The 24,529-nt window shown below is 41.2% G+C and overlaps 1 protein-coding gene across 1 annotated transcript; it reads left to right on the plus strand.

The window, feature by feature from the left end:
• Nucleotides 1-201: 201 nt before the first annotated feature.
• On the plus strand, nucleotides 202-21,746 carry LOC109930928 (adhesion G-protein coupled receptor G2-like; the record flags this gene model as incomplete). The annotated part of the gene is made up of 10 exons (XM_020530303.2): nucleotides 202-352; nucleotides 1,695-1,823; nucleotides 9,865-9,972; nucleotides 10,070-10,115; nucleotides 10,201-10,307; nucleotides 12,134-12,258; nucleotides 13,625-13,893; nucleotides 15,578-15,677; nucleotides 19,959-20,215; nucleotides 21,661-21,746. Coding segments are annotated over 10 exons (1,378 nt in total), but the record flags the coding sequence as incomplete, so codon positions are not given.
• Nucleotides 21,747-24,529: the final 2,783 nt, after the last annotated feature.

The raw sequence follows: 24,529 nt of genomic DNA on the forward strand, positions 1-24,529 counted from the left end.
CCTCACCACAGGCTTCAGGCGTCTCTCCTTCACCTCCTTCACCCAGACAGGCAGCTTGAGTGCAGTGTGGGCCTCAGAACAATGCACCCTGTAAAACTATTCATTCTGATGCAGCAAGTCATCATGAGCCCAGTGTTACAGTGTTACAGCCCTCTATTACTATCAGTGCAATAATATTCTTCCTTTGCCAATGTTTTGCAGACATTCAGTCATCTCAGTTTTGGAAAATCAATTACTGCATGAAGCTTGTAAAGGGGAAAGACAAGTTGTTGAAACAGAGAATGTAATATTTTACATGCGAGATATGGATGCTGAAAATTTTACAGGTCTCCAGTTCCCTAATTCAGATACAGTGAGTGTGTTTGAAATCTTCTTTTGTTCCAGTGAGAGTTCTGCTGGCAGGATGAGTGGCTGTAAGTCATCTTCCCCGCTTTCTCACCTTCATAGTGCAGTTTCTCTTTTTCTGGTATCACTCCTAATTTTGAATGTGTAACATTCACTTATTTTGTGTTGCACCATCACCAAGACCTCTGAGCATGCAACACACACATGCACATCCCATAAATATATACACAGCCAAGCACAGACAGTCACAATGATTCCAATATGCATGCACACAGGCTCACACACTGACACACCACACAAACATACACACACCTCAACACAGATACATCTACACATGCACATGAAAAATACACACATATGCATGTACACACACACACACCCCACCCTGCGCATTCTCACATTTCCTCTCCCATATCTTAAATGAGAGAACGAGTCAGGGTCCCATCCTGGAGCTGATTCAATGACCCCATTACTGACGGGGAGGGAGGTTGAGAGGAACTGAAATTAATACAATGGAAATTTTAATGGAGCATAAAACATTAGCTTGCTTTACCTCCGTTTCATATGGGATGAATGAGATTAAAATTACTTGAGAAGTTCTCTGTTAAAACACTTGGAATTCAAATCCAGTTTCTAGAAAAGCAGAGTTTAAGCAGTGAGCTCAAACAGCTTGAAGGTGACATAATTATATTTCAAACTTTGTAAATCAGCCTCTATTTTCTGGTTGCATTCTCATTTCCCTGATGCCCATGCTGGCCCCAGGCCCCTGTTACCCTACAACGATGTGGAAGATACAATGAGTGCTGATAAAGAGCCCTCAAAGCAAGTATTTCCACTAAAAGTGAACAGTTTTTAAAGGAGAGGAAGAAATTGGATTTATTTGGCACTTTTCACTGCCACTGGAAGTCACAACCACTTTACAGCCAATGAAGTACTTTCTGAAGTATAGATACTGTTGTAGGAAACAGGACAGTGAACTGATGCACAGCAATCTCCTACAAACAGCAATGTGATCATGACCAGGTTACCTGTTTTCTGACGTTGATTGAAGGATAACTCCTGTGCTCTTCTTCAAAATAATGCCACAGGGCCTTTTACATCCAACCAGGCTGCTGGAAGGAACCGGAGTTAAAATGCCATCTGAAAGTCAGACCCTCCAACAATGCAGCCCCCCTCAGTACCTCACTGGTGTGTGAGCCTTAATTTTTGAGCTCAGGTCCAAGAGTGGGATTTAAGGCCAAAACTTTGAAACTCCTTCAGCATGTTCCTCCTGAAGGGAAGAGGGAAATGTCCTAGCAGATTCTTTTCAGTTAACTAAATGTATTATTTTTCTTAAATATAACATCTAGGAGAATATCTCTGCCTTTGACCCAGCAGTTAGGATCAGTCTGCCACCAACTCTCTTGGACAACATCGACATTGCAATGAAAATGGTCCGAAGTAAAGTATTATTATTCAGGGATGCAAGACTGTTCCAGGTAATGTAATCAGTTTTCTAAGTAGGTATTGAGCAGTTGGATTTTATCAAACGGGTGTAAAATAATGGACCTTGCTGCTTGTTGCTCATTCAGGAGATAGTTTCAGTTCTTTTTGTGAATTATTTGAATAGTTGTTGAACTCTTGCTGTGCTGAATCGATGCTTTGACCATATGTTTATTTGTGTTTTAGTTTAGTACATCATCTTGCATACTAAGGCTTCCAAGTCCGCACATGGGCAGAGTACAGCAGGGTGGAGGAAGGGAATGGAAAAGAAAATGACAATCTTTGCTTTAAAACAAAACTGTCAAATATTTTTGCTTCAGGGTATTTCAGAGGGCCAGTAATATCAGTCACTTTGCAATGCATCACTCCACAAAACATTTTGTGTGACAGTAAACATATATATCACCTTGTGGTGCCGTGGTAATATCCATACCTCTGAGCTAGGAGGCCAGGGTTCAACTCCAACCTGCTTCAGATATTTGCAATAACATCTCTAAACAGGTTGATTAGAAATCACCTAAATGCTACCTTTCCCAATCGACAACAGGGAGTGACAGTTTCAAGCTTTAGGTTTCCATCAGGTTCAATCGATGCAACAACAACAACAGACTGCATTTAGATAACAATATGCCAAGGTGCTGCACAGAGGTGTAATCAACCAAAAATTATCCAGGGTATCATCTCAGGTACTTAATAGCCCTTCATGCCCTTGAAGTTGAGAGTGATCCAGAGTACAGTGTGTTCTTATTCATTGAGTCTCCCACTTTAGTGTTGGTCCTTGACAGACAGCATGAAGCGAGACCTAGTGTGAAAATCCAGGAAATGGTCTGTATCATAACTGCAGGGACAGAATGGGCTCACCATTGGATGCAGATACAGGATTGTGATGTCCAATTAATCAACGTCTACTGATTAAGGTGGAGGCAAGACATTGCGCTACCTCATTTCCATGGTTATTACATGGAACCACTGTCCCCCCGATGCTGATCATTGGCTACACACATCAGTAAGGCGTCCAGTGTCGTGTGTGCCAAGCATCGTCTAAAGCTGGTATCCACCTCTAAAAGAGATGTTCTTTGCTGACCCTAGGAGACAACATGGGTCAAATTTTCAGCTATGCACTGGAAGGCCAGTTGGAAGAGGTAATGAAATTGAAAGTTGCACTATGTATTCGAGGTGACAGAATCTCTCAATCACAGCTCAAATCACCACAGACCCACCATCCACAAACCAACAAGAACCATCAGTCAGGACAAAGACTTAATGCAGATATGTTTTGCCTCATCCACACACACACTTCACACTATCACAAGCGTCACCACTTTGACACACTGACAGCTATTCAACCAGAACAGCTGCATCAGCACCGCATGTTACTCGCTGACAAACTCACTTCATTCTTGCAGGACAGGGTGGGTCACAGATGAGGAGGGAGTGAGAGGCACCTGCTTGTTTCAGCTGCCCTGGAGTAGATAGCATCAGCCACTATGTTTGCTTTTCCTTTTGCTTTGTGGGGAAAGTAAAAGAAGCAACAAGGAATCTGTGACTTGGTAAATGGGAAGTGGAGCTGAAATTCTTGGTATTGCTAGTGAATTCTTTGTTCACATTCAGCCTGGACAGAAAGGGGCTGCCTCATAACAAACATCTTTCTTGTCTTCCTCTCCGGCCTTCCCATTCTTACACCTGTTCCTCAGCTTCTCAACTGATAGGTGACATCAAATGCCTCATGGTGATGTTGGATTACAATAAACCCAGCTGCCTTCTTCTGTAGTATGGTCTATCAAAGTCTACATCTGAGTTTGTTATAGGAGACTATTGTCTGATCTTGCATTCAGGCATTGTCATGGGGACAAACGTACTACAGACCATGGAAAATACTGAGACCGGCTCAGCTGAATACTGCTGGGCTTCTCAGAACAGTTCAGGATATTGCTTCAGGACATCGATGGTCTGTCCCAATGAATGGGAGCATGACTCTCAATGTCATGTGCACCTGTGCAAGATTCTCATCTGGAGTGACGAGCCAGATCATGAGTTGGTCATCATATTAATCATTTGTCATCCTTTGCTTTGCCAGAATAATGGGCACAGCTGGCACAGAGCACTGCTGCAGAATGAATGTGTCATAATTGCTGCCAGGATAATGGGCGTGTGCCTGAAAGATAAGTTACCTGTGGTCACACACCAGACCCACATTGAGGAAGTGGAATTACTTTCAGCTCAGGGAAATGGTAAAACGTAAAATGAATCATACACAAGGAAACGTGTGTGAGTTTGTTGACAAACCCACACTGTGTGAAGCCTGCACTCCAAAGAAATCCTTCAATGTGTCCACCTTCAAGAGGGACTGGGATGATGTTCACTCCCTTTGAAGTTCACTCCTACTTAATGATCTCCGTCAATGCAGTGACATGATGAAAACTGCAAGGTGTTGCTTTTTGCAGCTTCAGAGAATCCAGAAGCCTTAGAGTTCAGAGCCACAGTGAGATTGATGGCCATTATTAACACTGTCCTTGCTTAGCTCTGAGGTTGAGCTGCAACAGTTGGTAAATTGCAGTCACAAGCTGTTCAGTGAAATAGTCTCAAATTGTTTTCGTCGCTAAGATTCAGGGAGGAATTACTTCTGAAACACCCTTACCTGACATGGCGTCTATTTGAAAGCCTTTTCCCTTTTCTTCAGAGCTACTCTTCTGTCCATTTTCCCCAATCATGTTCATTGTCAAGATGAAGCCTTATAAAACCGCATCGTATCTGATTGCAAATGATTAATTCACAAGCCTTTAATCCACCAAAAAATGTCACAACCATCCAGATCATTCCCTGTATCACTCCCTGAATCTATTAACAAGACTGGAAAGATGCCCAAAATGCATAAAATTGCAGCATCAACCAGAAGGAACACTGCAATCCTACAATTAAATCAGCAATAATCCAAAACCTCTAAGTAGCACAGGTGGGGATCTTCACATTGTGTCCAGTGTGAAACATGGTGTAGGCTGGAACTCTAAAGTGGCAGCACTGGTGTCAAATCAGTAATGCTCACTGACTGACATCATGATCTATCTCCTGTGTAGTGGTGATTAGGTACATACATGAAAACTCTTCGATAAAGATGGTATCTACTGTGCTCCTGTTGGAAGAGTGAGTGCACATCCTTGGCACATTTTCAAAACTTGAGAGGTCTCATGATACTGCTCATATCCTCCTGGGAGACCTGCTGTCCATCATTTTCACATAACCACAATCTCCCACCTGTAACCACTCTGTGACATCCTTCAGCTAGTATGCCATGGTTAATGCCTGTTTCTGATGCTCCCACTTTGCCCTTCAAAAGAGATCTGTAACTTTTTAGTTCTGATCCAATAGCTGAAATACTGACAATTTCTTTTCTGGGTGTCACGTTTTAGAGTTCTATTTACTCTTGAAATTTCAACCACCTCTTCATTTACAATATGGTTTCTATATGACATTCTGAGCATATGTTTTATTAGCCACATTCCAAAGGCCTCTGTTTTCTTCCATAGCCCCTAACTTATTGTCCAGGTTTCTGAAACATAGAGGAAACTGCACAGTTTGCACAGGATGAAACCTTTTCAATCTTTTTTGCCTTGTTATAAGTTTGAGCTTTCATGTTGTTCTCTTATCCATTATCTTCACAAAATTACTTCTGCCTATCTCTATCCTCCTTCTAATTTCTGCATCATATCTGCTATCTATGGTTATCATTTGTCAGAAACAGACATTTTTTTTTACTTATCCAGTGTGACATTGCCCTAGTTTCTTCAAATATTTTCTGTCATTGTTTTGTGGTGTTCATGTTTAATCCAATTCTAGATGTTTTCTCAGTATTAGATATTTCTGAATCAACGTGTTCAGAGACAGGTTATTACACACCTCTAGAAGAGGTGGGACTTGAACCCTGGTCAACCTATATTCTAAACTTCAATTTTTCACTTGTTCTATTATATTTTCCCTTTACTGATTCTGCATGTAGTATTGTCAGCATACTGTAAGTTTGTTAGGTACTTGACTCCAGTTTCTACTCCTGGAAGTGCATTTAATTCTCTAAATATTTATTTTATGAACAAATTGAATAATTTTGGCTCCACTATACAGTCTTATCAAGCTGTTCTCTTCAATGTGAAATATATCTGATTTGTCCCTCTTCTAGTCTGATGCTCAGGTTCTGGGTAAATCACTTTTCCTTACTGTCAGTGTTACATTTCAGCAACACGTCTATCAATTTGTTGGCGATAAACATGATGGCGTGTTTGTATATGTCGGAGATTGTCCTTAGGTTAAGTATTCCATTTCTTGTTCCTACACCAGGGCTAAAACAAGATTGTGTTTCACCAATGTCTGCTTCAAATGTGCTATTGTTTCTTTTTATTATGATTTTTGAGATCTCTTTCATAAGATGACTTAAAAATTATCATTCCAAAAAGATTGCACTCCATACAGATCTCCTTTCCTTCAGGTTACTTGGTTAATGAACAATGAACATCTCAACTAACTGAGAATGTATTCTTTGGTCTATATTTGATTAAGCTCCTGTTATAACTTCTAATGCTATTTCTCCAGGGGCTTTTGAATGGTATGTAGTTATTTCATCTATACTCGGGGCTTTTCCTGTACTCATCAATTTCAAAGCACTCTATCACCTCTGATGCCAATGTTTTGTCTGGCATTTTCCTCTATATCTATATCCTTCAAATTATTCGATTCACTTCTGTCTTGCTACTGCATCACTTTCAAACAATATTGTACCATGTTTGTCTTCCAGTGTTTGTTGTTATCCCTTTCTATCTGTGAACAATTTCTCTTTCTCTCATTTTGTGGTTTCTTTCCAGCTGCAACATTTCATCACGCATCTTTAGCCTGGCTTCATGAACTTTTAAGTTCTTTACAATTTCATTATACTCCAGTTTGTCTTTTACTTTCTCCTTTCTGTCATCCTTGCTGGTTTCTCATCAGTCATCCAGTTCTGGTCTTGCATTCTTTTCTGTTTTGATCACATTTTCTATGCAGCATGCTGTTTGCTCTTTTCCATGCTTTTTCCATTTACTGTGTATTTCTTCTCCCGAGAACTCTGTTTGTTCTGGTTATTCAATCCTGAAACATTCCAATTGTTTTTTTTACTTTCAGAGTAAATGCCTGTCACAGGTTTTCACTCTTAAAGATGTGATGTTCGAAATGGTCATACATCTTTTACTTTTCTGGGATTTTCTGAATGTCTATCCAAGCTGGAAAAGACATAAATGTTGTTTATGCTTTTCTAAAATATTGTTTCAACAGCACATAATCCATGTAATTTCGAAACACATTGCTTCAACTTCTCAAGTCTATCGTTTCATGTGGTTACTTAAAGAAAATGGTTTCTATTATTGCATCATTTTCTTGATAAAACAAGGTCAGTCTCTCTCCTTTTCCATTTTGTGATCTGAGATCATACTGATTAACATATGCTCTGATGTTCCTTTTTGTTCAAATCTCTACAGTGTGGATACAGGCCCTTTGGCCCAACAAGTCCACCCTGAACCTCGGAACATCTGACCCTGACCCTTCCCCCTGGAATCCACCTAATTAACACATCCCTGAACACTACAGGCAATTTAGCACGGCCAATCCACCCAATCTGCACATCTTTGGACGGTGGGAGGAAACCGGAGCACCCGGAGGGAAACCATGCAGACACAGGGAGAATATGCAAACTCCACACAGACAATCGCCCGAGGGTAAAATCGAACCCAGGTTGCTGGATCTGTAAGGCAGCAGTGCTAACCACTGAGCCACTGAGCCACTGTGCTGCCCCATGTTTCTTCAGCGATTTTATTGTTTAAGCCACCCATTGCAATGATCATAACAGTCAATTTAACTCAATTGTAACACTTCAGGATGCCACCAAAAATGCCTCTACTTCCTGCTCACTGTGCTTTTTATGTTAGGGCAGGATAGAAGTATAGAAAATTAGGAGCAGGTGTAGTCTATATGATCCTTCAAGCCAGCTCTACTATCCAACTCAGTCCCCTGTTCCTGCTTTCTCCCTATACCCTTTGATCCCTTTAGCCCTAAGAAATATATCTAACTCCTGTTTGAAAATGTTCAATGATTTTAGCCTCAACCACTTTCTGTGGTAGAGAATTCCACAGACTCATCAGTCATTGAGTGAAGAAATGTCTCCTCGCCTCAGTTCTAAATGACCTATCCCATATCCTGAAACTATGATCTGTGTTTTTGGACTCCCCAGTCATTGGGAACATCCTTCCTGTATTTACCCTGTCTAGTCCAGTTAGAAGTTTATTGGTTTCTATGAGACAGCCCCCGAATTCTTCTAAACTCCAGTGTACATAGTCCGAACCGATCCAGTCTCTCTTCAAACGTCAGTTCTACCTTCCCAGGCATAAAGTTGCTAAACCTTCGTTGAACTCTCTCCATATTCAGAATATCTTTTCGCAGATAAGGAGACCAAAACTGCACACAGTACTCTAAGTGTGGTCTCACCAAGGGCCCGTACAATTGCAGCAAGACACTCCTGCTGCGAGACTCAAATCCTCTCGCGATGAAGGACAACACAACGTTCATCACTCCCTGCTACACCTGAATGCTTACTTTCAACAACTGGATTATGTGGACACCCACATCTTGTTACAACCCACCTTTCGAAATCGATGGCTATTCAGATAATAATCTGCCTTCATATTGTTCCTTCTGAGATTTGTACGTTGCTGGACTTGGACAGAGCGACACATGGACATGATATGTTCAGAATGGCTGATTGACAGTTCAATGACAGCAGTTTCCTTCGCCATGAAGCTAATACCTAAGGGACCCTCTTCATATCGGTCAACCCAACCAATGGAGGGTGTCACCAGCATTGTTTTGTCAGGCTGCCTAGCTGCTGGAAGGGTGGAAGGGGTCCTCACCTGGGACCAGTACATCAAATCGAGTCTGGCTGGCACATGGGCCACCTCGGCTGAGCGTCGTTGGGGGTGATTGGTGTCACCGGTGTTGAGCATTTTTCTCACATTCCAACCAGCGAGTTTCAAACCTTTTAAGGGAAGGATTGGAGCTGGTATTTTCGTCTCTGTCGCAGTTCGGCCACATTAAGAAATGTCCATTGACCTTGGCAAGCTGGGTGGTGTGGAAAGAAGTGTTTGTTTAGGCCCACTTTTGTAAGCCCCTCTCCAATTCAGGAGAAATGAGAACTATCCTTCAAAAAGGCTGCTGGGCGACTCAGGGAGCTACCAGGTGGCAATGTTGTCTCGAGGCATTAAATTCTACAATATCCTGGGCTGCTTGAATGCAGACTTGGAACTGCAGCTTCCAATATTATGTTTCACCTAATGTTTTAGGCCATTTCCAAACACTCCAGGACCTTGCAAGATGAGCTTCAGTTGGGGTGGATTTATTTTTTCCTTTGCTGCCTGCATAGTGGAGCTTTAAGGTGGAATACAGTTTGTTCCGAATGATTCCACCCTGGAGTTTATCTGTGTTACCCAATAACCTAGCACAGGCTCCAAGCTAGTGATAGGCTAGAATTCAAAGTTTCCCTTTCCTGGTGGCATTGCCAACCAAGGTTTGAAAGGACCATTGCTATTTTACCCATAGCTGATATACCAACTGCCATAGTCCTTGTAATATGGTGTGGCACACGCTTGGTCCAGAACATTTGGGTTATTTGAGGCATTTGGAATCCTTCTGCCCTGACTCTTTTCTCTGTCAGTGAATACACCTCAATGTTCATCATTTCTCTTTTCATTACGGTTTGTCTATCAACTCAGACAGGGTGTGGCCCTTCGAGCCAGCAGTGATAGCTGGATGGAGATGAGAACCATTGATTCCAGTCCATCATACAGATGGGATGACTGAAAATACAAGGGTTAGACTTCTATCCAAACACCCCATGTAAACACTTTGTGCATTCGACTATAGTTAATGGAGTCTGTCTTCATCCAGAAACTGGGCTGCCATCCATTATATTTCTTGCTTTGATTTTAACAAGAAATTCTGGTACAATCTATATGTATATCTTTGCAGGTTAAAAATCAAACTATTTTAAATAATGTGGTTGGAATTCAAGTGGGGCACAGTACGTTTGATCATCTGACAGACCCTGTGATAATTGTGTTTAACAAATCATCACCGGTAAGGACATTTTTCACTTTTCATTATTCAGTTGATTAAAAGGAAATATTTACATGAAGGGTGGTAAAGATTTATTGATAATTTTTTTTCATATTAGATAAAGGTCACTCCAAAATGTGTCTTCTGGAAGTTAGAACAAAATGGTAATAAAGAAGGTCATTTTCTCAAATATTTTAATTACCCTGGAACCAAGGATTGACTTCTGAGTGATGTAACTTTCTGTTACAGGGAACACAGTTGAGGGTCACTGGAACAATTCCGGCTGCACAACAGCAAACACAGTCAATGAAGTCATCTGTAAATGTAATCACCTGACCTTCTTCGCTGTCTTGCTGGTAGGACCAATGTAATGCAATATTTTATATCTTTTGGCCTATTCCAGTTTAGCTTTGATCGATAACAATAACCCTTCATTGCACATAAAGATACAAAATCAGACAAGAAAGACCAAATGTTTTATTAAGACGGTCACACCCTAACAGGCAGCAAGCTCCTCAGCTTCAAACCCATTTCCCCCCTTCCTTTCCTCCAGCGTTATCTAATCTTTACAGGGACGCAAGAGAAATTTAATCTGAGGGACAATCCAAATCTGAGGGAGAAGCTTTGGTAAATTTCACTCTGATCCTGATAGGTCCATGAGACAGTGACAACTGGTGGCACAACCGCTGTTAATCCACTCACTTTGGGTAGATCAAAATGTCTTCCGCTCACCAAAGCTCATCCAGCACCCTTTGGAATGGTTGTAGCAAATCTCACACTCCCCATGTGTGCTGGGGATTTCTTCAAGAAATTTCTGTCTTCAAAAATAAAAGGGGCGGCACGGTGGCACAGTGGTTAACATTGCTGCCTCACAGCGCCAATAACCTGGGTCTGGTTCCAGGTAGATTGGCATCGCGAACTTATCCCGTAGTGTCCAGGGATGTGCAGGTTAGGTATGTTAGCCATTGGAAATAGAGGGAAGGCAATGGCCCAGTGGTATTAGCGCTGAAGCGTTAATCCAGAGACCCAGGAAAAAGTTGTGGGGACCTGGGCTCGAATCCCGCCATGGCAGATGGTAGAATTTGAATTCAATAAAAAGTATCTGAAATTAAAAATCTAATGATGGCCATGAACTTGTGGGTGGCACACTGGTTAGCACTGCTGCTCACAGCGCCAGGGACCGGGGATCGATTCCAGTCTTGGGCGACTGTCTGTGTGGAGTTTGCACATTCTCCCTGTGTCTGTGTGGGTTTCCTCCCACAGTCCAAACATGTGCAGGTTAGGTGGATTGGCCATGCTAAATTGCCCATAGTGTTCAGGGAGGTAGAGGGTGTATATTCGGTGGGTCATAGGGGGATGGGTCTGGGTGGGATGCTCTGAAGTTCAGTGTGGACTTGTTGGGCCGAAGGGCCTGTTTCCACAATGTAGGGATTCTATGATTCTAACCCATCGTGGATTGTTGGAAAGACCGATCTGGTTCATTAACGTCCTTTAGGGAAGGAAACTGCCGTCCTTACCTGGTCTGGCCCACATGTGACCACACCCACAGCAATGTGGTTGACTCTGAACTGCCCTTTGGGCAATTAGGGATGGGCAATGAATGCTGCTTGGTTAGCAACACCCTCATCCCCTGAATGAATAAAAAAAATGCAGAGTTACAGGGATAGGGTAGAGCGATGGGCCTGTGTGGGATGTTGTTGGGCTGAATGGCCTGTTTCCACAATGTAGGGACTCTAGAAAGATGTTCATGACTTTTGTGAAGGGAATTCTTTCTGAGTATCTAACCCAAGTGTCTGTCTTTATAACCCATACTGATTCCCGCCCTCCCACATGTCATCTCCCATCCCCCAACACCGTCCTCACTGCCTGTCCTGTCAGGATTGTCAACATTAGGACTGGAAGCTTCATTGAATCGACTCATGGTCTGATGCCATAACTTTTCCGGAAGTGCAGTGAAAACCCATTTTATGTGCAGCGCTGGGATTTCTGCCCCAACCCATTACATTTATTGGCATGGAGTGGGAATAGCTCTGGGCAAATTCCCAGTCCTCATCATATCTCCTCAAAGCCAACACCTTTTCAAAGTGAGAAGGCCCAGCTTGCTCAGTTTGCTCTGATATCACTCAATTGAAGAAAACATGACCCAATACTCATATCAATGTTCTCCTTTTCTTTTATCAAGCAAATCGATGGGAACCCACCAGTGGATGAGAAGATATTGAAATCACTAACATATATCACCTGGATTGGTTGTGGTGTTTCTGGCATTTTCACAGTAATTACTTTAATCATCCACTTTATTCTCAGGTATGAACATCAATCATCAAAGATAAAATTTCATGTAGAAGAAGCCATTCTAAATGAACTGGTTGTACAATGAAAATCTATAGCAATTAACTCCTTGTGGATAGACCTCATGAGTAATTCACAACAGCAAGTTCATTGAACAAAGCTTACTTCTGTTTTAATGTTCTATCTTAATTCTGAGAATATTGTGGCTGAGTAGTGATTCAATTTGCTTTCATATTGCACCTCAGTGTGTCATGGCTGTCAATTGGGAGAGGGGGGTGTGCAGCAGGACCTGGGTGTCCTTGTGCACTGGTCGCTGAAGGTAAGCATGCGGGTGCAGCAGGTGGTAAAGAAGGAAAATGGCATGTTGGCCTTCATTGCGAGAGGTTTTGAGTACAGGAGCAGGGATGTGATGTTGCAGTTATACAGGCCCTTGGTGATGGCACACCTTGAATATTGTGTGCAGTTTTGATCTCCTTTTCTGAGGAAGAATGCTCTTGCTCTCAAGGGAGTGCAGCGAAGGTTTACCAGGCTGATTCTGGGGATGGCGGGACTGACGTATGAGAAGAGACTGACTAGGTTAGGATTGTCTTCATTAGAGTTCGGATGAATAAGCGGGGGAGGGATCTCATAGAGACTTATAAAATTCTACTGGACAGAGTAGATGCAGGAAAGATGTTCCCGATGGTGGGTGTGTCCAGAACCAGGGGTCACAGTTTGAGGATTCGGGGTAAACCATTTAGGACAGAGATGAGGAGACATTTCTTCACCAGAAGGGTGGTGAGCCTGTGGAATTCATTACCACAGGAAGTAGTTGATGCCAAAACATTGAATGTATTCAAGAGGTGGCTAGATATAGCATTTGGGGCAAATGAGATCAAAGGTTATGGGGAGAAAGCAGGATTAGGCTATTGAGTTGGACGATCGGCCATGATTGTGATGAATGGCGGAGCAGGCTCAAAGGGCCGAATGGCCTCCTCCTGCTCCTATCTTCTATGTTTCTATGTTTCTATGTCATGTTCAGAGATCGTATCTGCAGCAAGCAGTGTCACTACCTCTGAGTCAGCAGCTCTGGGTTCAAGTCCCACTCCAGAACTTGATGACCAGACAGGCTGATCAAAACCTGCAAGTCCTTATAATACACCTAGAGCAGGTGGTCGGAGAGGGAGAGTTTCCTGATCAGCCATCCTTACTGTGGAGAGCTGCCCCTTAAGCTATGCCCTTCGGCTATCAACCTGCTCCAGGAGATGGGAGTGATAGAAACAGACCATAGGCATGCGCTTTACCTGCCTCAGGCATCTCCAGGTGCAGGATGTCTTTGAAGTCAATGTTTATCCACTTGCAATTTTTTCTCCTAAATGCTGTTCCTTTTCTCTTCATTCAGAAAAAGACAAAAGGAACCTTCCATCCAGATCCACGTGAATCTCTCTGCTGCCTTGTTTCTTCTCAATGTGAACTTCTTAACCAGCACAGCGTTCAGTTTCAGCAGCACTGATGAGTTCTGTAAAGCCATTGCTGTCCTGCTGCATTACTCACTGCTTTGTAGCTTTACATGGATGGGAATTGAAGCATTTCACCTGTACCTTATGCTGATCAAGGTGTTCAACACTTACATTCGTTTTTACATGCTGAAACTCTGCCTTCTCGGTTGGGGTGAGTGCAAAGTAATCTGTTGCTGACTTATTTGTAAATGCATGGTCTAATTCTCACTACCTCATGTAGCAACAACATTCATTTCATTTTACACGAAAAAGAGCTAAAGTATAAAACAGTTATTCTTTAGGGGTTCTTGCTGTCTCTGTCAAAATAACAGGAGGAAATCTCTGTGAAATTTCAAGTGTGATTAAGGATCAAACTTGGTGAAGGTGGGAAGTGAACAGATTCAGACCCAGAGCAGAACACTGAGAATAAAAGTGATTTTTGATAGTCCAGGTTTACTTCCGGCTGGTAATGAACACAGCATGAAATATCCTTGATATGTAGCCCTGAGACAGCAACAATCAAAAGAGGTCATCCCCTCTTGCGAGAGTGGAATTAATGGTGCTAATAGATAGAGTGTTTTTTGTGATTAATTGGGGAGATTTCTGCAGCAATAAACTATTTCGCTGATTGAAAGCTGCTTGTTAGGACTCTAAATTCAGTGCTGAAAGGTCAAGGGTGAGGCACCCCAGAGTCATGACTGAGAAGTTTCCTTCAGAGCGCTGCCACCTTCTTGTTGCCATAGCAGGAATTGAAGGATTCTGACAGCAGATTTCACTTTGCAATCTGTCACCACTCTCCATAACAGACCAGGCAGCTCATATCCGACTGTACTCACATTCTCAGCAGAAAAACAGTCAGAGGCAGAGGTCAGCTCCATGCTAGGCAGGAGCCCCTACTGAATGTATAGTATCCAGCCCAGCAAAATCTGAAGTCTGAGTCTTAACGTCAGCGACCTCTTTGTTTGTCTGACACGCGAGTATACTGGAATCTAGAGGGGACTGAAATTCATATATACCAGCTACTTAGCCAGTGCTCTGGAGTGAATTCAGTAGCTTGTTATACACATTGTCAGTTTTTATTTTCTGTGCATTTGAAAAACATAACCAAGAATTTTCATTTCAAGCTAAACGAAACAGCATTGAGACAAGGAAACCCCTCTCCAAAAGCAGGCTGAACTCTTGCTACGCAAAGTTAGTACTAAAATATTGCTTAAAGTAGACACAGGTTGAAACAAAGGTAGTAGGAACTGCAGATGCTGGAAAATCTGAGATAACAAGGTGTAGAGCTGGATGAACACAGCAGGCCAAGCAGCATCATAGGAGCAAGAAGGCTGACGTTTCGGGCCGAGACCCTTCATCAGGTTGAAACAATTTCCTTTTGCACTCATCAGGACTGGGATGCAAGAAACCAATGTTGAGAAAGAACCATCAACTTATATAGCATGAAAAGCTGGTGCTGATTGATGGGACCCGTGTTCAGGATATAGATGTAGCAGTAACTCATAACTGTTACTCTTAGTTAGTTGCTTAAACTAGACCAGGCAAGCAGACTTTGATTAGTCAAGGAATTGTCATGGATAAAACAGCATGGATTGACAATTCCATAACCCTTTCTTCAATGATGAAGATACAATGTATGGGCAAATATCTTTTTTCTACAAAGAATAGGGTCCTATGTGTGAATCAATATCGCTTCTACCTCATGAAACTAAATCACACTGCGAGCCTGATTGATAATATTAAATCGGTTTTGAGTGTAATTCTTGGTATAGTTCAAATTATTAATAGATGTTATCCAATAGAAATCATAGAATAATGTCAGTAATGTTTGAAACTATGACCATTTGTATTCCCAGGCCTCCCAGCTGGCATGCTTTTAATCATCATTGGAATGAACATGGATAATTATGGCCGATATTCAATTCCTGTCATTGGCAATTATAACCCTTCTCACATGTATGTTTTAATAATTTAATTTTTAAAAAGTTACTGACAAATAGAATAATGCAGTACAGAAAGAGACCCTTTGACCTAACATGCTTGTGCAGCTCCTTTGGTAAAACTGTCCAGTCATCCTTACTTGCCTACTCTTTCCCCATTACTCTCTACATATTGTCTTACCTCTGGAAACAGTCTATCTTTTGTATTGTTGAAGAAAGACACACCTTATCAAAGTTTCTGTCTTACATCCGTCAGGACGACTTGCAAGAATACCAATTTTACGGGACAACAACATTTATACTATAAGAGAGGAGGCTAGTCATTGGTAGTGGGTAAACTCTGTCTGGGAGAGGCAATACCTTAGGGAAGTTAATGATTACTATCAGGAAATAGAAGGAAGGGAGAAATTGAAGGAAATCACAGTCAGCAGAGAAATGGTACTGAATAAATTATTGGGCCTATGGGCTGACCAGAGCTCGGGTGCTGATGGGCTCCATAAAAGAAGTGGCTAGTGAGATGATCAATGCATTTTGTCTTAATTTTCCAAAATTCCCATATTGATCACCTTATTTCCAAAAGGATGTAAATCTGTTGGAGGCAGTTCAGAGAGGTTTTGTCAGGACTGATATGCGAAATGAGAGGATTGTTTTGTGAGGAAAGGTTGGACAGGGAAGGCAATGGCCTAGTGGTATTATTGCTGGACTGTTAATGCAGAGACCCAGGTAATGTTCTGGGGACCCGGGTTTGAGTCCCACAGATAGTGGTATTTCAATTCAATAAAAACAATTTGGAATTGAGAGTCCGACGATGACCATGAAACCATTGTCACTTGTTGGGGAAAAGCCCATCTGGTTCACTAATGCCCTTCAGGGAAAAAAAAACTGCCATCCTTATCTGGTCTGGATAACATGTGACTCCAGATCCAGAGCAATGTCATTGATTCTTAAGTGCCCTCTGGGCAATTAAAGATGGGCAATAAATGCAATGCCCTCATCCAGTGAATGAATAAAGAAAAATCCACTGGAGTTTAGAACAGGGGGAAGTGACTTGCTTGAAAGGTAAAAGGGAACCTGAGGGGGCTTGACAGGGTACATACAGAGAGGATATTTCCTTTACGGAAAATCTAGAATCAGTGGTCATCGCTTATAAAATCAGGTGTAACCCATTTACAATGGAGATTAGGCTGTTTTTTATTCCCTTTCAGAGGGTTGTGAGTCTTTAGAACTCTCTCCCAAAGGAGATGGTGGAAGCATTGTCCTTGAATCTTGTTAAGACAATGATAGACATATTCTTGTTAAGGAAGGGAATGAACGGTTATCAGCAGGAGGCAGGAATGGCAATTTGATTTTGCAATCAGTCTATTTATTGAATAGCACAGCAGGTTTGAGGAGCTAATTGGCCCACTGTTATTCCTAATTCTTATGTTTGCATGGTTCATATACCAAGCCTTGTTTAAATGCCAATTCAGGCATGGTTGACTCTGGTTGGTCATGGCATTGCCCTGAGAAATAAACCAAAGAATGGCAGTTACCCATTTTGTTGAGTTGAAATAGGCAAGTGGTGTACATGTTCTTTCTGTCTGCAGAGAACAGGGCATATAGGTTCAGGAACACATAATGAGCCCACACTTGTAAAACTCACAACATAACGTCCAACATTAGATAAGTTTCTGCAATTGGACAGCATATGCTAAATAATCCAGAGTGTGCAAAGAATTGTGTTGACAACCAATGTCCGAGTCAGCAAGCTCACACTGTGGTATACCTGCTACTGTTACTTTGAATAACTCAATCAAGTTAGTCAAATGCACGTTTTTTTTTTCAAATGACTTCCTAACTTCCACTTATGAACCAATACTCCAGTAAATACCAATTCCGTTTTGTCCAAAACATTGTCCATAAAGATTCACATCACTGACATTAACTGCCCGGCCTGTAGTAACTGGGTTTATTCCAGCTTCTGTTTTAGACAGGGCTGCAACATGAGCAATCCACCAGTATCCTGACATTGCTCCCACATCCAAAGAGAAGAATGGGACTACAGCCGCTGCTAATTTCTACCCTTGATCTCATTGGTAATCTAGAATGCATCCCATCCGGACTGGGCAACTTTTCTTGTGATAATTATTTGCCTCCTTTTTATCAAATCCATTCAGCTGCTGCAAGTTTGAAACGACAGGAGGTGTGAATGAATCTCCTTGAGATTTCGTCTACTGTCCACCTCCATGGGACTTCCTTCACTTGACTGCTGTTACCTACCATAGCCAGAACACTTCTAACAATGGCTTCCCTCACTAACCTGTGACCTTACCCCTGAATCCAATTGTGGGTCACCCTCTTGAGCTAGGAGTTTGCTGACATTATTGTAAAAGCAAGTCTACAAAGATTGAAAGCATCATTTTGGCCCCAACCACGACCTGTGTCCCCTCACCACTGATTCTATTCCCATCCCTGGCTGCACAGCCTCAAGCTGATCGTTAAAATTTTGGTCTCTTCTATCACCTCAGGTTCAGCTTCTGACTGCAAATGTTTCCCCTCACAATATTCTGTACTTGTACCTCCCCAGGCTCCCCCGTCCTCCTCAGCCCATCTGCTGCTGAAACCCTCACATATCTGCGGTGCCCTCAGCCTTGACTACTCCAATATTCTTCCAAACAGCTTCCCTTTCTCCATCTTCCGTGTCCTTCAGCTCATCAAGAGCTCTGCAATCATTTCTCCTTCTGCAACTAGTCCTAATTATCCACTTTCGCTTGTTCTCACTGATCTACACTGACACTTTATCTTCCTCCTTCTCAGATTTAAGATTGTAATCCTCATATTAAAAGCTCCGTGACCTTTCCCCTCCCTATATTGTTGGAAATACCTCCCTCCCTACAACTCCCCTGAACTACCATTTTGAGCATTCCTTACTCCCGTTGCCTCACCATTTTCTGGCATTGCCTCGTGAAGACCCTTCAACTTGCTTCTATTCTTCACTAAATTCTGAAAATCACCAAACGTTTGACCATACCTTCAAATGTCTCCTTAGGTTTTTTGTTTCATTTTTATTCTCATGTTTCTGTGAAGCACCTTTGCTAAAAAATATGAACTATTGCAGGCCACTTATAAATCCAACTTATTTTTGTATATACAAACAAAAATTGAGAGTCACCAATCCTGTTTAAAGATGTAAATAAGTTTTTGAAAATTGTCGTGTAGAGCTTTCTTTCTTATTCCCTCAGTCTTCACTTTCCAATAATGCCTTGGCAAGTGTTGAAATCATTTCATTTATTTCATTCACTTTATTTTAGCTCCTGACTTTTAACAGTATTTTTGGAGCAATTCATACTAAAAAGCATTTACATTTGTATTTCCTCATTGAATATTTTGATCCATTAAGAACTCAAGTTTGAGAATTTTCATTTGTCAGCATAGAATGTTTGAAAGGACTCTCTAGACCAAAAACTACTATTGGAGAGAACAGCCACAAAAGTTTAATGCATATTCAACATTCCTCTGTTTACTATTTTCCCTGAAACATTAAACTATTTAATATAAATGAGTCACTTCTGATGATAAAACAGCAGCCAGCAAATGGTATTGAACATCAACTCAATGATATTCACCTGTCATTTCTCAGCTTCTGTCGAACAGAGAATGCGTGAATGGAGTTGTAAGTACAGCTTGTGATCCAATATAAGTCACACTGCTTGAATCATTAATCCTTTACATAGTAAAACTCATCTTTATGCCTTGTACAGGCAGCTAGTGCTTTGACTGTATTGCTGACTTAATTAACCCTCAGGGTAAATTCACACGTTATTTAATTCAATTATTAACACCCTCAAATTGTTTAATTAGTTAATGATTTTGTGAAAAGACTGCAAAAAGAAATGCTAAATGAACACATTAACCAGTAGCTGTTAAAATAGTAGGCAATACAATCAGAGTTAAATGTTTTTTCTGCATGTAAATGTAAAGCAACTACAGAGCTGCTCTCTAATTAAACAGATGAGTGGTGGTGGCTTAACCTGAGGGTCACTATGTTTAAGGTCAGGGCTGAGAAAGAGAGTCCTTCATAGTAACCATAGCCTGTGTGGGAATTGAGCCCATGCTGTTATTATCATCTTGCATTGTAAACAATCCAGCCAGCCAACTGAGCTAGCTGACCCCCTCCTCCCTGTGGCAGAAGGATTGACCAATTGAAATGTGCACTTCCCCATTTGGGTGAATGTGACACCATCACCTCTTTCTGCATAAACTCTTCTTGGGATATTTTTATGGATCGTAATTAAAATATTTTATGTCCTCTCAACAGGTGTTGGATAAAAAACAAGACAGTGCATTACGTTACAAATGTTGCATATTTTGCACTTGTGTTCCTGGGTAACTCTATCATGCTGCTAATTGTGTGTGTGAAGGTGTTCAGATTGAAAGGGAGAGATAGAAAGAGTGTATTCACTGTACTCGGGTTGACGTGTCTACTGGGCATTACCTATGGCATAGCTTTCTTCTCACATGGACCTCAGAGTGAACCTGCAATGTACCTGTTCTGCATCCTGAACCCTCTCCAAGGTCAGTCAGATTATTACCGGTACTGTATGTATTGACTAGACCTGAAGTCAAAATAATATTTTTTTCAAGACTTTCTTCTCAGCTTGCTCCCAATTGCAGCCACTCTCTCCCCTTTGTGAACATCTCTCTACTTTATAGATTTTCCCATCCTTTCCCGTGAATTCTACCTTTGCACCCTCTCTCCCCCTTTGCATGCCTTCTCCCACTGTTGCAAGATTTTTGTCCCATTTGCAACCTCCAGTCACCAAACCTTACCCCCGCACCTGTCTCTGTCCTCACTTCTCCCTCCCCAGCCTCACAGTGCATTCCCCATCCCTCTTCCATCCAACAACCTTGCTCCAGGTCACCAGCCTCACCCAGCTGCCTCTTGTCCCTCCCATAGTCCCTAGCTTTGTTACCTCAGGACCCCCACTTCCTCTGGCCCGACAGCTTTGCTCATTGACGCCACTCACTTTCTCTAAGTTCCTCCAGTCAGAGGCTGTTTCTCTGCTGTTCTCTCTGCTTTTTGGAGAGACCCAGTCTGTGATTGGAGGAGGAGATCTTTGCTGATTCTGTCCATTCTACATACAGGGATGACTTTTCCCTGAATGGTCACCCCTGTGATTGAACTATTTCGAGTGTTTCTAGGAGGGGGTTCACCGAACACCTCTGTGTATTTTGAACACTGGACCATTGGTCATATCCCCACTTATCAAATGCTCAAACTCTGTCGTGATATACATTAAGTTGAAGTCTCATGATTCTACACCAGGAGACTATAAAACGGGCAAAGCCTGGGCCAGTCTGGGCATTTAAAGAGTGTTATAAAATTCTAATAGTACTCGACTGGCTAGATGCAGGAAGGATGTTCCTGTTGGTCAGGGAGTCTAGAACAAGGGGTCACAGTCTAATGGGGTAAATAAGCCATTTCGGACTGAGATGAGGAGAAATAACTTCACCCAGGGAGTGGTGAGCCTGTGGAATTCAGAATCACAGAAAGCAGTCGAGGCCAAAACATTGTCTGATTTCAAGAAGGAGTTGGATATAGCGCTTGAGAACAGAGGGATCAAAGGATTTAGGGGAAAAGCAGGCATAGACCATTGAGTTGGGTGATCAGCCATGGTCAGAATGAATGACAGAACAGGCTTGATGGGCCGAATGTCTACCGCTGCTGCTATTTTCTATGTTTCCATGTCATTGGTAGAAAGGAGAGAGAAATTCATCAGACCACCATTCTTGGTATGGAAAATAATAAATCAACTGCATAAACACTAAAAATAATTTCCTAATTTACATTCATTAATGGACCAATATGCCTTATTCTGGACTATCAAATTAATGTAGGCCATCTTACAATTAATTATAAAGCTCTTTAATGAATAATCACTTAAAATATATTTACGAATGTTAACATACTTTATATAAACACTGAAACTAGTTCCTGAAATGGTTTGTTTTGCTTGCAGGGTTTTTCATATTCCTGTGGTACTGCATGTTAATACGATCACCCAATCATACAGTCAGCAAGACAAGTAACAATACAACCATCTAATGAAGACAACTGAAATGTGCACCTATCTATTTCTGAATCACAATGTTAAACTTTCATCTTTAATTTCCCAGCACAGAGCAGCACACCAGGGACGTATTCAGGGAATTCTACGAATGCCCCATAAGCTTCCATCACGGTTAGAAAAAGATGTGGGTTATGTACCTGAATTCCTGGTGTGCCCCTGAAGCTGTGCACTGGAAGAACCAAAGACCAAAGAAAGTCACCCCTTCCATGTGCACAGATTTCCTACCAATTGAGTCCAAACTGTGTTCATGCTGTTTCAGCTGAACATGATACTGAAGCTGTCAGACATTGTCCAAGAATGTTGCAGCCATATGCCAAAAGAGTTAGATGAGAAAGAGGAAGGCTCATGTGCAGCATAATCAGTGGCACAGCCCTGTTAGCCTGAATGGCCTGTTTTGTGCTGCACAGTCTATGCTTTTCTATTTAAGATTGCAGCGTCTTTCTTTTTTGATACATTCAGAACCCACCTACATACTATTTTCTGTTTTGGTTTTAAACATATTTTAATGCAAAAAAAAACATAAGACTGTTTCAAAATTTTCTTTAATATACAAAATCTATTTCACTGAGAAGTTTCTTCTTTATGTTGCTGAATCACACATTGTAACAATTTTGAACATTTACATCTTGCAATGATTTCATTTGTATTTAATTATTAATCATGTTTCTTTCTCTCTCTCGCTGTAACTTGGGACCAATGTCCTGCACAAACCTTGCGACACTTTTATTTCGAAGTTTTAATGCGATTTACTGACTTGATCATTTATTTGTTGCTAGATTGATCGTTACTGACAGATTTATGAAGTGGAATTACTATGATAAAACGTTGTCTTATTTGATAATATTTAAGAATGCTAATGACTGGCTTGAAACCTCGCTTGTATTTTTTATTTGTTTATGAATAGTTATTAATATTCTTGGGTGAATAAGAACATACAAACCAGTTAGTTTAACTTCAGTGGTGGGATACCTTCTAACACAATAGTATGAGATAAAGTTAATAGTCACATGGACAAATGTGCCTTAATTGAAGAAAGCCAACATGGATTTCTTAAGGGAAAATCGTGTTTAATGACTTGCTGGAGGTTTTGAAGAGAAGCTGATGAAGGCAATGCAGTTTGTGTGGTTTATGTGGACTTCCAGAAATCATGTGATGCAATGCCACACAACAGACTTGCGGGCAAAGTTGTCACTTGTGGAATAAAAGGGACAATAGCAATGTCCTGTGGAATTAGCTGCATGACAGGAAACAGGATAGCCAGTAATTGATTATTTTTAAACCAATAGAAAGTTAGGAGTGTCCCATTGTTGAGAATTGTCACCCTTGGCCCATTACATATCAATGACCAAACCTGTATGTGTCCAGGGCACAATTCCAAAAGTTTGTAGGTGATACAAAGCTTGGGAGTGTGGTGAACTGTGAGGAGGATAGTATAGACTTTAGAAAGAATATAGTCTGGTTGGTGGAATGGGTAGATAGATGATAAATGGAGTTCAGTGCAGAGAAATGTGAATTAATTGATTTTGGTCGGATCCCAGATGCCAACAATAGCAGTACACCAGCATAATAATATTCATTATAGAATTATTAATATCTATTTATTATTGGTCAACATAAAATACTTCATGCATGCAAACAAAGGAACATACAAATAAGGTGCAGGATTAGGCCATTTGGCCCAACAAGCCTATTCAGCTATTTGTTAAGATAATTGCTGATCTGATAGCTTTACTTTCCTATTTACCATGTTCCCTTTGACTATTCATAAAGAAGCTATCTAACACAGTCTTAAACATAATCAATAACTCTGTGTCCTCATGGAAAAGATTCAACTTACTGACATCCATCTAAGAGAAATATTTCTCCCCATCTTTCTTTTAAATCAAAGACCACTTAGTTTTTATTCTGTGACCCCTGGTTCTAGATTTTCCCAGAAAGTAAAACATCCTTTTAGCAACCACTATGTCAAGATCACCTCACGATCTTATCAGTTTCAGTAGGATTACCTTTCATTATCTAACTTTCAATGAACGCAAGCCCAAACTGTCCAATCTTTCCTCATAAGGCATTCCCTTCATCCCAGGAATCAGTGGTGAACCTCCTCTGAACTGCTTCTAATGTAATTATATCCTTTCTAAGACAGGACAGCAAAACTGCAGTCAGTACTTTAGACTCCAAATCTGGTCTCACCAGTGACTTGCACACTGGTTACAAACTTCATTCCATTTACACTCGATTCCTCTTGCAATAAACGCCAACTTCCATTTGTCTTCCTGGTGATTTACTGGTCCTGACTACCAGTCTTTTGTGATTCACTTATCAGAGCACCCAAATCACTTTTTACCACAATGTTGTTCAATTTCTCTCTGTTTAAATATACTGGCTTTTCTATTCTTCGTGCCAAAGTAAACTAGTTCCCACATTATACTCCATATGGAACTTTTTTTCCCACTTACTTAACTTACTTATATCCCTTTCCATCTGCCCTATGTTCTCATTACAACTTATTCACTTTGCTATCTTTGTGTCATCAGTGAAAATAACAACCAGATTCAGTCCCTTTCTTGAATCGTTTATAAAGATTGTGAATGGTTGAAGCCTCAGCACTAATCCTTGTGGCACTCCACTAGTGACAACTTACCAATTGTAAAATGACTCATTTGTCTCTAATCTCCATTTCCTGTTCACTAACCGATCCTCAATCCATGCTAAGATGTTATCCCATACCTTAAATTCTTAGTTTATACAATAACCGTTC

This window comes from Rhincodon typus, unplaced genomic scaffold (assembly GCF_021869965.1).
Source record: "Rhincodon typus isolate 14 unplaced genomic scaffold, sRhiTyp1.1 hic_rhity00000971, whole genome shotgun sequence".
Classification (NCBI taxonomy): domain Eukaryota; kingdom Metazoa; phylum Chordata; class Chondrichthyes; order Orectolobiformes; family Rhincodontidae; genus Rhincodon; species Rhincodon typus.